This window comes from Genypterus blacodes, unplaced genomic scaffold (assembly GCF_046128005.1).
Source record: "Genypterus blacodes isolate CSIRO-AG114 ecotype Tasmania unplaced genomic scaffold, CSIRO-AGI_Gbla_v1 ptg000112l_1, whole genome shotgun sequence".
NCBI classification, from domain to species: domain Eukaryota; kingdom Metazoa; phylum Chordata; class Actinopteri; order Ophidiiformes; family Ophidiidae; genus Genypterus; species Genypterus blacodes.
In genome coordinates this window covers 459,157-475,468 of record NW_027466916.1, presented here as the reverse complement: position 1 = coordinate 475,468, position 16,312 = coordinate 459,157, and the positions used below count along the sequence as shown (strand labels likewise).

Below are 16,312 nucleotides of genomic sequence, written 5' to 3'. Positions count from 1 at the left end.
GAGGATTCTGAGACTCTTGGCACTATGAAGGAGACGGTGTTTTGAAGGATAATTTCATTATACACATTTTTTAACATAAATACTGTACATTGATATTTCATTTACTCCTATCATAAGCTAACCTAGCTTAGCCTAAAGTTCATTTGTTCATGCTGAGGAAATATGTTCATGTCACTGTTGACTCTGAATGTGTTTTACCGTGACCTTTGACCTTGAATCGTTTGATTTTAGTGCATTATAGCTGAGAGAATATGGCAGAGATACACATGCAAGTGTCCAAAGAAAACAGATTTAACAAGGCGTTAGCATCGTCATAGCAACACAGCTCTATTAAGCTTTTACTGTGGCGTCCATAAAGGTTCATTCAGAGGCCTACAGACTGGACAAGTGAACAGCAAAAATATCACTGAAAATGTACCGAGTTATGTTTCACCCCTGAGTATTGTGGCGATGTCGCTACCTCAGCTAAGCTTCCTGTCAGCTGGCGCTCTCTGGACCCTGGGCTTCACCTGCGAGCTCGCTCCATGATTAAGTCTAGTACATGTGACAATCAGCACAGTCAAAACAATTTTGCTGACCTTTGGCACTGGACGAGAGGGAGTTGACATGCCTTTACCACTCATGAGCGTATGTATCTGTGAGAGTGTGTGTGTGTGTGTGTGTGTGTGACCAAGCACATTAATCATAAGAGGTCTAACCCTCTCCTGTGTCCAATTCAGCGATGATTCTCTAGTGCGGCACCATGGCAATGTTTAGACAGAGCGGGACGTAATTATCTTTTTGTGTACTTTAATAAGGAGACATCCGAGTGTTCAGATGACACGGCCACGCACGCCACAAAACTACGCTCCAATGATATTATCCCCTTCATTCAATGCAATTAAAACATAAATAATTAAATGCCACTAACTAACATAACTGGTATGCAAATTTGGCGATTTGGCCGTTTGAAGAACACGAGGATTTTTTCCCTCCGAATGGGGAGCGTTTAAAGTCGACCTTTGGAAATGTTATTTTGAATGCAATGTGATGCCGCTGTTTAATTTGAAGAGGTGCTTATCACAAAGTCAACATCTTACTTCTGTTTTCCTGACGCACACTCAGTCGCCGTATATTAGGCAGTAGCCTGGCAACCACAAGAGTAGCGGGCGTACCAAATGGATATGTTTGCAATATGTCGGGCCCGGCACGCTCCTTACCGCTGACCCCGCCTGCCATTTTGTTTCTGTCCTGCGAAGGTGTCAGTGATAAACGTTACCTTGTCTCGGCAGGTGTGCCTGGATGGAGGGCCCTGTCGCACGAAGGGGGTCACCAACCCCACACTGTTTCCCCCATTTATTTGAATAATGGCCCATTAGGACGGCGGGATATCCAATGTTAAAGTAGCTGTATGTGTCTCCTAGATAAAAGACATAATTACCTGAGAGAGGGAGGATGTGTTGGTGCACACTTTTCCTCAGCTGGGCTCTACAGATCAGAGCGAGCACACACTCCTGCCAATAGGTGGCGACAGAGAGGGATCTAAAGCTGAGTGTGAGCTCCCTGCCTCCACTCCTTCACTGGGAGCGCCAGGCACACACACTGTTGTGTGCAGACAAATGAAATCACATCCAGGCAGATTTAGTTGCATTTCTGAGAAATTTTCCTCCTTTTGAAGACATTGGACAGAAGGAACAGAGTGCTACTGAGTGTTAAAGTGTCCTGCTGAGTCCGTCTGGAGTTATCCCTGCTTCATTTTCAAATTTAATCAAACATATGACCAGATATCGTCAACACATTTATTAAATAGCGGCTCAAAACTACAGCATGTGTCTTTATAAAACTATTTTACGGTAATTACTGTAATTACTCATTACTTTTCACAGTATTATGGTGAAGACAGAGTGGGCAATTTGTAAACCTTTGGCTCGCTGAGAGACGTGTTGTCCTTTTCGGTCAGCATTGTGACTCCTTTTGCCTCTCATAATTCTAGTTCAAGAGAGACTTGCCACGCCGTCAATGGACATTTGGATGGGCAATATGGAGTGGCATTTATATGAATCAAAAAGATTGGCAATTAACGATGAATTCTTTATCGTTTATTTGCCCTTGGGGTTTTATTCCTCAATTGCTATCACCTTGTAAGAGCATCCTTTCACTGCAGAGAATAGAGGCCCATTTTCATGACCTCCTCTAATGCATTTCCATCTATCTTCATCGCCTCAAAAAAAGTTTTCACCTCTTCACAAAACATGTTAATTGCCATCACGGGCCTCAAATAAAGAAAATATGTACAAGTTAATTATCCGAATATGTTGGCAACCCATCTGCAGAAAGCCACATTGAAATTACTAAATTGTGTTTTCTCCTTTTCGTCTTTTATTTTGGACACACTGTTAATCAAAAGGCTTCAGAAATGTGCAGATGGGTAATCCTTGTGTCTGCAAGGAGCAGGCTGGTTCAAGGTGAGTATTCCATGCCCCTAAGCCCTTCTGTTTCTCTCCATTGTGCTGCGTAGGTTACATATCCTGACGGGAGGTTCACTGTACCCAAACCTGGAATGTTACACACAGACAGAAACGCACACAAGCTGATAATTCACAAATCGCAGTATAAGAAAATGTGTTTGTGCATCTCAGGGTAAGAAGCCGGCGCAATTATGTTTAATATTTGACCTAAAAATAGCAAACTAGCTCTCAATATTCACTTCACAATGATACAAAAACACTCGTTGTGATTCCAGCTACTTCAAAAACACCAAGCTGAAGCAAATGAACATGGAGTATCTGGTTGAGCGGTCAGTAACACTCATTGTCCTAAAATACATTTATCAGCAAATGTTTTCAGCAAAAACCTTGTTTAATCCGCAAACACATTTCATTGACTTGTAAAGCTTCTGATGGGCGAGAGCTTCTTCAGAGTGAGCCTGACGCAGCTCTTAAGGGAGCTTTCAATGCGAGCGGCTGAAAAACTGTTTATGCATTTGCAAGCGATGGCATTTACTCGCTGAATTAGACCATTTTAGTCTCTGTGTGTCATTTATCGTTGGTAACTCGATCTGGACAAAACATCCACTCAGTCACCAGGCGATCCTGCGGGTCCAGTTTCTGCTTTAATGGCCTTTAGACTCAAACTCTCAGGGCTTAACTGCTTCTATCTTTAACCCTCATCAGCAGGGTTGTTTCCAAATTATGACCCTTACTACTTCCCTCTGTGGATGTTTAGACCCGGTTGGTGTGTACGAGCACAGGTGAGTTTATATTCTCTGCAGAATGACAATAAAATCTGATCATGACTCCAATCATGATTCCACTCCAACTATTGCACAACTTCACTTCCAATAGGGAAACATGGGGAAAACCACTCTGCTGATATTTTCCTTCACTTTAAGGATTTGTCAATATTTAACAATATTCTAAACTCCATTTTTAGTATACAAGGTTGTGCAATTATGAAAAAATCACAACGTATTGAATAAAGACAATATTGACTTTCAGTGTCTGGTTTAAGGGCAAACACATGAAAATGGATTCAAAGGTTTTGTCACTTATACATTGTAGGTCAGGATTGTTAAGCAGAAACCTTCGTATTGGAGTTAATGGAAACCTGTTTGTACACAGGAAGCATTAGTGCGTATACTGCGTACAGTGTGTACACACATGTGACACACACTGAGCACGTGCAGGCTCTTAGAATACACGTATCAGTCCTGTTTCTGTTCCTCTGCATGCACATTGTGACCTGAGCCTCTCTTAATAAAGGGACACGTCCACAGGAACACGTGCAGATGTTCACGTATAGGACCTGAGACGTCACTTCTCTAATTGGCCTGTTTTACCCAACGCAGCACTGTTCAGATACATTCTCCCTTCTTTCACCACCACCTAGCTGTTATGGAGGGTAACAGTGGATCATTTATCTGTGTAAAGCTTTTGAATCTTTGCTCCAAAGTGGTCTTTGCGGGTGCTGGAGTGAAGGCGAGTACAAGCCGGCCAATCTCACAGCGCTCTGGCCTTGACTCATTCTCTATACTTTGACTCATTGTTGTGAAAAATGAAGGAGATCTTTAAAGACTAAAGCGACCAAACTGCCTCTTTCTCCCTGCATTTCTTCAGACGTGTCTTAGGCGGCGGGGGATCGATAGGCTCTAGCTGCCTGACCGCGGCTGCTTTGAGCGATGGCTGCGTCCCTTTAGCCTTTACCACAGCGGGCTCAGCACTCAGTTAGGCTTTATTTACCAAACAATTTGCTTCTGCGATCTGTTTGAAAGAGCTCTCTAATGGAGAGCGCTTCATTGTTGGAACGGTTGTAACTGTGACTTGATACTGCATCTGTGCGCTCACCTTGAGAGAATGCTATTGTCCAAAATGATGGAATTGACTGTGTCAAGTGACCTTGTTTGTTGCGGCGGAATACAACCACGCGGCTATTGAGGAGGAAAGCAGCTCCACCGCCGCGAGTCTGATCCGCCTAACAACCCGAGGACAATAATCCACAGCTTTTACGGGTGAAGGATGTATTCAGTGTCTTCGTTTGTGCGTCTGCTCTCACATCAGTGGCAATAACATCAACATTAGTTGCCCTTTCTAATGGCGCCTCACTTGATCGACGTACAGCAGAGTGAAATTTTTGATTTGATCAATTCTTCATTACTATTCGAAGCTGGAAGCTTTTGAAACGTGTGACCTTGAGTGTTGCATTTGTTTTGTACCCACATGCCACAGGGACTCCAGTGCTTCTGTGTCAGCTCAGTATTTTTTGGCCTTTAGCCTCTGCAGCAGGGATTACAAACAGCTATATGACTCTCCAAGGCCGAGCGCCGGCCTTGTACCAGATGTGCAGCACTGGCAGAAACAAATCTAAAGTTATTCATGTCAAGTACACACAAAAAACCTTTACCTGCTAGCCATAACTCAGATATTCTGATGGAAATGCCAGACATTTCTCAGGTACTCTAAAGGAACTCTCTCACTCGGCGAAACACTTTGGCTCGGCTCAACACTGTCACGCTGTCTTGTTCCATCATCTCCCTCCTCTTCCTCTCCACTAGGTAACATAGCAGGGCAGCAATGTTAAGACCAGTCGCCCTGCACTCCACAGCTCCTCACTCTCACAATGCGCCCTTGTCACGTATAAGAAATGGTAATATTCACTGGGCTGCGAAATCAGGCACTTTGTTGGGAAACAACTCTTCCCATCATCTGCGTTGCATCACATCCCTTGAAGGAGCTGCAAACACCCATTCACTCGCCTTTACACCGAGGGCTTTTGCTGATCTGATGCTAAACCTCTCTCAGTGAACGCATTTGTGGAGGTAAAATTGCTCAGCCTTTCAAACCGATAGGGCCGCCTGTCATCACGCGTGAGTCTCCACCGCACAAGTGAGCCCTCAGGTTTAATTAAACTTTTTAAGGGTGTATTCCGCGTAAATCAGCCCCGTTCAACGTGGCGCTTGTGTGTGGAGAAGCTCTCTCTCTCTGTACTCTCTCGCTCCCCTCGAGTGGTCGATACATTAAAACTTGAACTGATTGATTCCAGAATGCAGCGGACCGCCGGCGTCCTCACGCAGCGGTTGAACTATACGTGTGAAGTATCCTAGTCGTGGAGCTTTTAGGCCAGGGGATTGATAATAGCTTGACCGCAGGGCCCATCTTACCCATCCCTTTTTCAGGAGGTCTTGTGTTTAGCGCCCGGAGCACTTGTGGCGAATCTCAAACAGCACAAGGGTATTCACTGCGCGGATGAGTGGAAAGCTTTCTCTCGCCCGTCTGCACCTCATGAATACATTCCACCTCTAACTAACTACTTTGCCTTAATGTGGAATTTCAAACGAGGTATGAGGGCAATTTATTTATTTGTATTCTCTGCGTCTTAGCAATACTCTTCAGCGCGCGCGGCTGCAGGGAGGATAATCTGTGTCTTTCATCAGCAAAGTGGCTCTGCACAAACGCATCACTAATGTATTCACTATTGATGGATGGCCGCTCCTGCAGCACCAGGCAACACCATTATTACCATGCATAGATTCCACACTGCCCACAATAAAATCATTGTCTTGATTTAACTTATCCTCCCCCGACGTGTCATAATAGCAAAGCTGGTGTTTCCTCCATGTTGCTCCTCTCTCTCTCCCTCTCTCTCTCTCTCTCTCTCTCTCTCTCCCTCTCCCCCCCCCCCCCCCCCCCCCCCCTCTCTCTCGCCCTTAACAATTACTGACATTCACGGTCGTCATCTTCATCATCTTCACACCGGCTGCTCTCACCCGCTCTGACACCGGGGAGAGAGAGAGGATGCTGTCTCCTCGGGGCGAGCAACAGGTGTAATGGATGAGCTGCAGAGATTAAAGGCACCTTAACACCGAGCTGCTGCTTCTATTTAACTAGTTAAGTTTAAGGTGGAAGGTGGAAATCAAAGAGACATGTTGCATTTTAACTCCTTCACACACCAATAACACACACATACACACACTCCCCATGGTCATTTGTTTAGAAGCTGCTGAAACCTGCAACTGCTTATTTTGACACGATGCTGCATAAAGGGAATTTTATAGAATATAATTTATAAGGATAATGCAGGTTTTAGAAATTATACATCAACAAAATGTGATAAGAGTTTTTACTTTATTTCAAAATCCAAATTGACTGAATTAATAGCATGTGGCATAATTGTAGAATTTTGACGTTGAAATCTTTTATTTAAGATTTGTTGTATATTCATTATAACTATATTGACTGATATTGTTATTATTTGGTTGATTTGCTTGATTTATATTTGAAATTAGCAGATTGTTTCCTCTCCGTCTCTATATGCGTTAATAATTATTTTCTCTTATCGGCCTCACAGATTGTTTCACTCGCAGACCCGTGAACGCATCACCTGATGGGAGGTGATGACTGAGGCAGAATCCCGGTGAATGACTGTGACCCTGGTTATCAATCATTGGATCAGGGTATCTAATGTAAACGGGCCGGGACAACATGCCACATCTGCTCCCCGGGCAACCTGCTGCTCCTTGGTTACCAGGCGATTTATTAGCGGGGCTGCGTGAGGAAGAGTCGCTGAAGAGGAGCATCACTTCCAGAAGCTACAATTATCTCTTAAAACGGCGTGTTGGGACATTGTCATGTACCTGCGTTACGCGCCAGATAGCTCCGTGTCCCAGAGAGGGGGGGCAGCGGGGGGGCAGAAGGAGCCATGTTTGCGCTCCATAGCCAATTTATTGCCGATGAACATATGGCCAATATTTTGTCTCACGTCACAGCGGAGGGAAAACAAACACGGCGAGTCAGCAGCGTAGAGGAGAGGAGAGGAGAGGATAGAGAGGAGAGGAGAGGAGAGGAGAGGAGAGGAGAGGAGAGGAGGACGCACTCGGCTCTGCGGTATATAAACCGCATCAGCCTGATCTCCACACACTCTCTGCACTCCCATTTGGAGACGTTTCATTAAGCCTGGTGACACCCTGAGCCCCCCGAGCCCCCTGCGGTCTGCAGGTAAGCGCACCGTGCGTCGCTCTGTGACCTGCTGCTCTGTGACCTGCTGCTCTGTCTGTGCTGCTGTTTGTCTTTAGAGAAACTCAATCAAATCAGCCTGATCTTCTGTTTTCACTTCTTTTTGTTGTTGTTTTTATTATAGAATACACACTCCTAAAGTGCAGGCCTGTAGTCCACACACACACACACACACACACACACACACAAATACAAGAAAAGAAACTAAAGCTACAGTCACATTTGTTCAGTCTAACTTAACACATCACGTGACACTTTATGATGACAGAATAAACATGAGAGCAAGAAAACTACAGGGTGGACAGGACGTGTGTGTGTGTGTTAGGAAACATACATACATACAACACACACACACAGACACACACACACTGGTGTTCCATCAGTGTGTTGGCGTCATTAAGCTCGCGCTGTAATCACCCCCTGTTGTTTCTCCTGCGCGCCGGTAGAGACCGCTAGAGCTCTACAGATGTCAACAGCTGGGCAGGCTTAGTAACACACACTCACCCTATACACACACACACACTCTATACACACACACACACACACACGCGGGGCGAAGGACAAGTTACGTGTGTGCGCGTGTGTGTGTCATGTAAAGCTGGACGCATGCGGTTTGTTGATTTGTTTATTTATGTGTTTGTGGTCTATAAGGCGGATGTGGGCATTGTTATAAATAAATAAATAGTTCCTTCTCTTTTGATTTATCCGTACCCCCACCCCCCATACATACAGACACTACCACGGCGATATTGAAATAGGAAGTGATTAAAAAATAATAAACCTCTCTTTTTTTTAGCATTTCTTCTTCTCCTCTCGCTTTTACGCGTGGCAGCGGAACGGCGCAGCGTGGCGTGAAATCCGCCGTTACAAACAAACCGGCGGTTTAACAAATGAAGGCGTCTCCTCGGGGTGTGTGTGTTCTGTGTCTGTGTGTATATGTGTATATGAGGGCGCGAGCCGCCACAATCTCACCGTGACATGTTTAATCATTAGAGGAAAGGAGACGAGGAAAGGCCGCGAGGAGAAGAAGAAGGTGCAACAAACGCACATACACACACGCATACACACACACATAGACACAGAAACCAAACGGGCTCCAAAATGATTTGCGCCCCCCAGGCCAAGTCCCCCCCGCCCCCCTGGTCCCCCCGGCCCCCCCAGGCCACGGCTTAGCCCCCATAAATAAACCGGAGCCGGGCTTTACCTGCATATTATATATCGGCTTTTAATCATGGAGGGAGGAAATGGGTCTTGTCACTGTGTCCATTTATCATGCGCACCCTGAGGCGGGCGGGGTTACCTTTATCAAAGCCTAACTCCGCGCCCGAGGCGGTCGAACACGCTGGAAATCAGCGATTAAAGGGAGGCAAAGATCAACATTGTTACGGATCCTCCTGCGGCACTTTCTTATTGGTGAATTCAATCGAAAGATGTATTTAATCAACAATATAAAAGCCTTTTCTTCGCTTATTCACGAACAATCGTGGGCATGAATTTTTAGGAGGGGAATTAGAATTAATCATTTTGGGGTTCATCCGAAAATTAATTGTTTTGTGGATGAGTCCATTCTGCTGCGCGCTCCGATTGCAGAGCTTCGATCAGAATAATGTAACGAGCTTTAATAATGAGCCAGTCAGCTGTGTGTCTCTAATATCAGAGTGAACGCGGTGATAGCGCGATTAGAGCAGCAGTGATCACACACTCACACACACTCTGACTTGTTTATGTTACGCATCGAGCACTTTTATGCACAGAAAGCTGCTAAATGAGCGTGTTTGTTTGTGTTGTCTCCTAAATCCTGATGCAACTGAGGCCCTGATGCAGCTCCTTTCTCAGCACACACACACACACACACACCTCACAGACACACACACAAACCCTACAATAACTGATGATGCCCCCAAAAGGAACCAGCACTCAGGTCAAACACCTTTATATTTTTTAAGGAACAATAGACCAACCAGATCATTTCTATAGCTCATATAATAACAACAATGACAGTGATGAGGGCAAAAAAATCCAGGCCGTAAAATAATAATAATATTAATAAAAAACAAAAATAATAATTCCAAGAAATCTCACAATTCTGTATTTTTAAGGAACAGATTTCTGTCTTAATTGTGCGTAAATCCCCCCTGAGGCTATCAGCTGGACTTTGGACTTCCCTGCTAGTCCCAGTCTGCTGCGTGTGTGTGTCCGCGCTGTCACACGGCCTGTTTGAACTACCTGCGAGAGTAAACAGGTAAACACGGAGCGATAGGCTCTCCAAGTGAAGTGCGTCCACTCAGCCTGCGCGCGTTTACCTCTTCTTGCCGAAACCCTCGGCTCAATTGATCAAACAGATCCATCCCCAATAACCGGCCACAGCGGCGCGCCTGCAGCCCGGTGCACCGTCACCAAATCCCTCCTTGTCCCCGAGCCACAGAGCCAAACAAAGAGGAAGGATATAACAGCCTGTGTGCTCTCGCTTTAACTCTGACCAGGCTCCAAAAAAAAAAACCACATAAAGTTTGGAGCTGCTCGATAACTAATGACGTAAATGTCCCTGAACGGGCCACGAGTTTCCCGGTTGAGCTGCGCGGTGACGCCGGCGCCCCGGGCCGTTCCTCCGCGGCGCGTAAGGCTCCCCGGGTGTCCGCATGCAGGCTGGGTGTCCTTTCACATGTCGGATTTAGCTGCACAGCGTTACTTGGTGGATCAGGTCACTAACCCCTTTCCCTCACACACACACACACACACACTCACACACTGTGTCACAGCTCCGGTTTGTCCCGCTCAGGCTCAGCTCAATGGAGCCATTGTGGGACGCTGAGACTTGGTGATTAATTCTAATTCCGATGTCTGGTGAAATATTTACCTCAGGCCTGCGTGTCAGGTGCACGGCTCCTTATAGAAAGTGTAGGAAGAGAAGAGTGGACACGAGAGACTGCAGGAGCGAGTGTGTGTGTGTGTGTGTGTGTGAAAATTATGTCCCAGATCTTCCCTATAATATAACATTTAAAAAAAATTGTAAAACTAATAATTTGAGTTAGCTGCAAAAAATCAAAACGCCCCTCCATCTTAAAAGAGGCAGAGTATGTGGCCTCTGTGCGTGTGTGCATGTGTGCGTGTGTGTGTGTGTGTGTGTGTGTGTGTGTGTGTGTGTTCGCGTGTGCGTGTGCGTGTGCGCGCGTTGACATGAAGGACTTTCCTTAATATTGTGGAAGGATCCAGGGATTGAATGAAGAGATAGTCCATTGAAAGCAGTTGAATGCCATGACAACTAGGAACAAGCTCAGATTTATTCCAAACAGTTAGGACGCATTGTGCGCGGGGCGTCAATCATCCATTATTTCGCCCCCTGAAATAAATGCAAAAACTGCGGCGGGACAAAAGCTTCCAACAGGAGCCGGACATTTGTCTACATTTCCCCCATTGTCTGCAGCTTAGCAATCGGTTTGTATTTGTGTTTGCCCGGGTCCGACCACCCAGGATGCGCGGAGGACTCGCTGAAAAACGCGAAACATTGTCACCCACATCACATACTGGAGAGGAGGAGAGCGAAGGGGAAGGAGAGAGAGGGAAGGAAGGGAAAGGAAGGCAACAATGATACTCGGGATTTCCACAGGAGAAGGAGAAGGAGAGAGAGAGGGAGAGAGAAGGGTGGGGAGGAGGGGAGAAGGAGGCGAGATGGAGCACTTTAAAGGGTGCTCCACACAAGCAGAAAACAAATATTAGGCTGCGCTGGCTGCCACGGAGAGCGAGGTGGCAGAGATTTACTGGCGAAAAGTGCAAAGGGAGAGAAAATTCATAATGGGACTGCGCGTTGAATTATGTAGAAATATGCAGGAATAAAGTCAAGACCATATTTTTATTGATGGTATTATTTGTTATGAGCCAATGCATTATTATTACAGCTATTAGCATTATTATTATTGATTGGGGCTTTGACCTCATCATTGTCACACTGTCTCAAACACTTGCTTTCGCCTTTTCCAAACAAACACACACGTACACACACACTCACACTCTCACACACACACACACTCCTGCTCGAGTTTCAAACCTGCAGCCCCTCTCGTCCTCTAAGCCTCGGCAAAAATATTGACACAAAAGGTTTACATAAATTACACCGAGCCCCCCCCCCCTTTCTCCCCCCTAACTCGGAATATTTGCACAATAGATGAAGAAGAATCCAAACTCCTATAACGTTCGATTATTTATTTGCGTGTACTTGTATATATAAATAAACTATAGAAGTGCGAGGGGAGGAAGCTTCAGTGGGAGCAATTTGTTAAAACGGGCTTTTAAGTATTGTGAGTATAAAGCTACTTGGAGGTCCTTTGTATGTAAATAGGGTGTAAAAAAAAAAAGCAAAAAGGCCCTCCCCGTCTTTGTAATTAATTGACACGTTATACCACTCATCATGCTCTGAAGCACCAATGGTAGAGGCTCGGATCTCCCCAAAACCCACAATTTCACATCTGCAAACACTGTCTTCATCCACTTGACTCCTAAGACCCGCCCACACGTGGCCAACCTTTGGCGTGTTTTAATGCTGTTTCTCCCGCTGCAGGTTCATGTGTCGAGACCAACCTTATATGGACTGAGCGGACAAGGTAATGGCTTATTTCCCTCTCGCCGCCCCGGCAGTATAGATCCATGAGCCGCCGCGCATAGCCGCTCCGCTGCAGCCACTTTGGCATCCTTCCCTGGGACTTAACGGACGCCGAATTCAGCGACTCCTCGCCCGGGCGATGGTTCTCCACCGCTCCCCCGGCTGCCCGCACTGACTGATCCGCTCTCCCCCGCACTCACGCGTCGCCCTTTGCCTCCTTTTTCTGCCTTTTCTCCCCCATCTTAAGAAACAACAACAACGCACAACAACAAAACAGCGGATTGACCAGAAGGAGAAGCAGCCGCAGCAACTTTTCCCCTGCGCCCCTATTTCCTATTTCCCCCCTTTTGTCGCCTGGTAAGAACGATGTCGTTGACCAACACGAAGACGGGCTTTTCTGTTAAGGACATTTTGGACCTGCCGGACACGAACGATGAAGAGGGATCTATCACCGGGGCGGAGGAGGACACGGAGGGATCGGAGACCGCGTCGTCCACGACAAAAAACGCAGGAGTTTTGGTGCAAAGTCCTCTAGAAAGCGTTCAGAATCTGCCTTTAAAGAACCCCTTTTATGACAGTAGCGACAACCCTTACACACGGTGGCTCGCTACGACGGACACGATCCAGTATTCATGTAAGTAGTGTTTAAGAATCCCGTCATTTCTGCGCTATACCCGCCGTTACATTAAGCCATAATTGATTGCATGCATCATATTCCTCCCTAATGACGCCCTTGGGTGGCGAGCAGCAGCCATGAGGCACTACAGCTCCACAACTGCATGCAGGGTTACACGCTTCCTATACACATTTATCCACGATTGGGTATTTTGATCGATAAACACGTAAAGCACCGTGGAGGAAACACACACACACACACACACACTTGCACACACTTGCGCACACACACACACACACACACACACACACAGAGTGGCGCTGTGACTTATTCAGAGTTGTGTGAGTGTGTGAGGGCGCATTCTGGGAGGATTTACGCGCAGACAATGCACGTTTTGATGCCTCACTGACTCAGCCTGCATGCGGAGAATCTGGATCATGCTTCTTGTTCTGGTGCTTAACACCCAAATTGCATTAAAGTGTCTCAAATGTGTCAGCAGGTGTGTGTGTGTAGTATTAACAATCTGTGCATGAGCTCTAATAAATGCTCTAATTTGTTCTGTGATGCTGTTTGATTGTTGTGTCGTTACGCAGCGACGCAATTAAAACCCAATGCATCAAAACTTTTCATTAACGCGCATGAGGTGTGTAAGTGTGTGCGTGTTTGTGTTAAGTGTCTACGTTGAACTTTACAACATAAAAACACTTTCACAGTGTTTCTCCCGTTTCTCGCCGCAGTGCACGGCCTGTCCGCCAGCTCGCAGGACTCGGCCAAGTCCCCGGAGCCGTCCGCCGACGACGAGTCCCCGGACAACGACAAGGAGACGTCCAGCAGCGGCGGCAGCGACTCGGGCAAGAAGCGCAAGCGGCGGGTGTTGTTCTCCAAGGCGCAGACCTACGAGCTGGAGCGCCGCTTCAGGCAGCAGCGGTACCTGTCCGCGCCGGAGCGGGAGCACCTGGCCAGCCTGATCCGCCTCACCCCGACGCAGGTCAAGATCTGGTTCCAGAACCACCGGTATAAGATGAAGCGAGCCCGGGCCGAGAAAGGTATGGAAGTGACCCACCTCCCGTCCCCCAGACGGGTGGCCGTGCCCGTGTTAGTCAGGGACGGGAAGCCGTGTCACACCCTTAAAGCTCAGGACTTGGCGGCCACTTTTCAGGCCGGGATCCCGTTCTCCGCGTATAGCGCCCAGTCCCTGCAGCACATGCAGTATAACGCGCAGTACGGCGCCGCGGCCACGCCACAGTTCCCCACAGCGCATCACCTGGTGCAGACGCAACAGTGGACTTGGTGAGAGAATTAGAGACTTGACGGGGCTCGGGGGGCACCTCAGGGTGTCTGACCAGAGAGTAAAGAGAGAGAAAAAACACCACAAAACACACAAAAAAACTACAGACTTTTCCTTTTTGCAGCTTGACTCATATATATAAACTACCATTTTTATTCGGGGCTCATGTGTGCGCCGTGTTTACATGTTTTCGTTAAGAGAACTGGGTCCGACCCCCCCTCCACCCCCTTATAGATTTTATTAAGAATGTCAAAATGCTCTTCTTGTGAAAACATTTTTTTGTAAAGTATGTTGTGTGTTGGTTGTAGAGATGTTTTCCTCTTTTTTTTGTTCCTTTTGTCCCTTCGTGTTATTATCAGCACGTACGAACCACTTTATAATTATAGAAAAATTTTAATTTCTTGCTTCTTTTATGGACCGAAAAAAATATTTATGGCCATGAATAAACACTGGCAACTTTTCAGCTACATTTTCTTTGGCTTTTATTTCCTGTAAATATTTTTGGTGGCACATGTTTGCAGCACACTGACCTCCTCCTCTTCCTCCTCCTCCTCCTCCTACAGCGTCACGCCAATTGTGTATAAAAGTCCAAATTTAATTTTTACTAAATAAATTACGGTGTCAGATCTAAAGAGGGACGAACTGCGCGGTGATGACGAAATAACCCCTAAACATTTTTATAAGGATTTTAATAAAAAAGAAAAATGTGTTCCAGCTTTTCGTGTCCAACACTGGATTTGATTATTTTTCTAAAAAAAAAAAAAAAAAAAAAAAGGATGGAGAATTAAATCTCACACACACTTCACTCTTTTCCATTCAGTCAAATTTAATCCGGGCTATATTTTCCCTAAATCGAACACCTCGCTAATAAAGAGCCTGAAGTCACTCGTGCAATGGGACTAAAATCCACTCACTTAATATAAGAGGCTTCTCCACATAAGAAGCCTTTGAGTCAACAGCTCTCTGCTCCGTTGTGTTCGAGTCCCTCCGGCCGCTCGGCCTTGGAGTGTAAAGTGGCGAGCAAAGAAGGGAGAAAAGAAAAAATCATTGAAGGCAGTAAATGTTGTGTTTTGTTATCTTGTTATAGGAGCCACAGCGCGTAACGGAACAATCGATGCGTCATCTTGGCTTCTTTGTTCGGTGACTTCCTACACGCGCGCGGCTCGGAGGCGATTAATCGTCTTGTAAAGTTACTGTTTTGTAATTACAAAAAAATAAATGTAAAAATGGCTCATTCAGAAATGGGATTTAACCTGTTAGACGCCGTGTTTGGTGAAGGAGAAACCGAAACGAGCACCACCAACGCCCCCCCACAGCACCGCCCCCCGCCCCCCGCTGAGCGCACTGCGGATTATCACTGCAGCCCAATATCAAGAGTAAATATAATAACCCGGTCGAAAAAAAAAATCTATGCATTTTTGTTTGTCCCGGCGCAGAATGTGGCGGCAGATGTTCGCCTCGGCTCGTATCACCGCAGAGCAAACAGCCGGATTGAGCAGATTTTGCTAATTATTTACAGAATTGAGTCTCGAGGGGGCTGCAGCTTTGTGAGGACACGGGGACTCCATTTGTCCCCTGACAGCTCCCTTGTGTTTGACCACCGGTTGAGCTTGTAGGTCAGATACATTTGTCAGATTCATTGTAAAACAAAAAAAAAAACGCTGTCGTGTTTGTGTCACAATAGCGCGTAAACAAACAGCGTGGGCGTGAGGTGACAAATTAGCCGCATCAGTGTGTGCTCGGTGTTATGAGAGTAAATGGCGGAAAAAGTAAAGCCCCGGCTCTCCGTGTGGGCTCGGGGAGCCGTGGAGCCTTCTCACAGCTCCGTGACTCGTGTCCGCCCTGCTCGGACCCTGCGGCCGCCCGCGTCCTGCCCGCTGTGATGCTGCACTTTCTCGCACTCTATCATTGCATAATCAGCTGCGGGCCTCAGCGGGGAGACAAAGGGCCCGGGCCCAGGGTGTGTGTGCATACTAACGAGCAGACAGTGCGGATAGAGAGACTGACTGGGCTGCTCGGTGCTGTGCGGAGTCACGGAGATGCATCCTTGGGCTTTTTGTCCCCCCTGTCACTCGGTGCCATTGTGATGTTTGCTGCACACGCTGCAGCCCATATGGGCAGCTGGGCCCGGACAAGGAGAAAAGGATCTCTTGACAAAACCCAAATTGTATCAAGCTTTCAAACGCGGCATTGTTGTCTCTCAAAGAAAAACGAATTTAAAATTCGTGCCATATCTATTCTGGTCAAAAAAGAGAAGAAGCCCCATTCAGGCGTAACAGGGAGTCCTTCTTCCTTGATAGAGCGGTGCCAACAACAGCCTTCTC

At 46.6% G+C, this 16,312-nt stretch overlaps 1 protein-coding gene across 2 annotated transcripts; it reads left to right on the top strand.

The window, feature by feature from the left end:
• Window positions 1-12,450: 12,450 nt before the first annotated feature.
• Window positions 12,451-13,994, top strand: nkx2.2a (NK2 homeobox 2a). Of its 2 annotated transcripts, none has more exons than XM_076161769.1 (2): window positions 12,451-12,718; window positions 13,438-13,994. In XM_076161769.1, the coding sequence occupies exons 1-2, from the start codon at window positions 12,451-12,453 to the stop codon at window positions 13,992-13,994; spliced, it is 825 nt and encodes a 274-aa protein (XP_076017884.1). The 2 variants fall into 2 exon arrangements, with proteins under 2 accessions (XP_076017884.1, XP_076017883.1); XM_076161768.1 differs by having other exon boundaries at window positions 13,414-13,994.
• The last annotated feature ends 2,318 nt before the right edge of the window (window positions 13,995-16,312 follow it).

Coding starts and splice junctions, on each gene's coding strand:
- nkx2.2a (XM_076161768.1), top strand. CDS start 12,451: ATGTCGTTGACCAACACGAAGACGGGCTTTTCTGTTAAGGACATTTTG. Junction 12,719..13,413: donor GGACACGATCCAGTATTCAT/GTAAGTAGTGTT, acceptor ACACTTTCACAG/TGTTTCTCCCGTTTCTCGCC.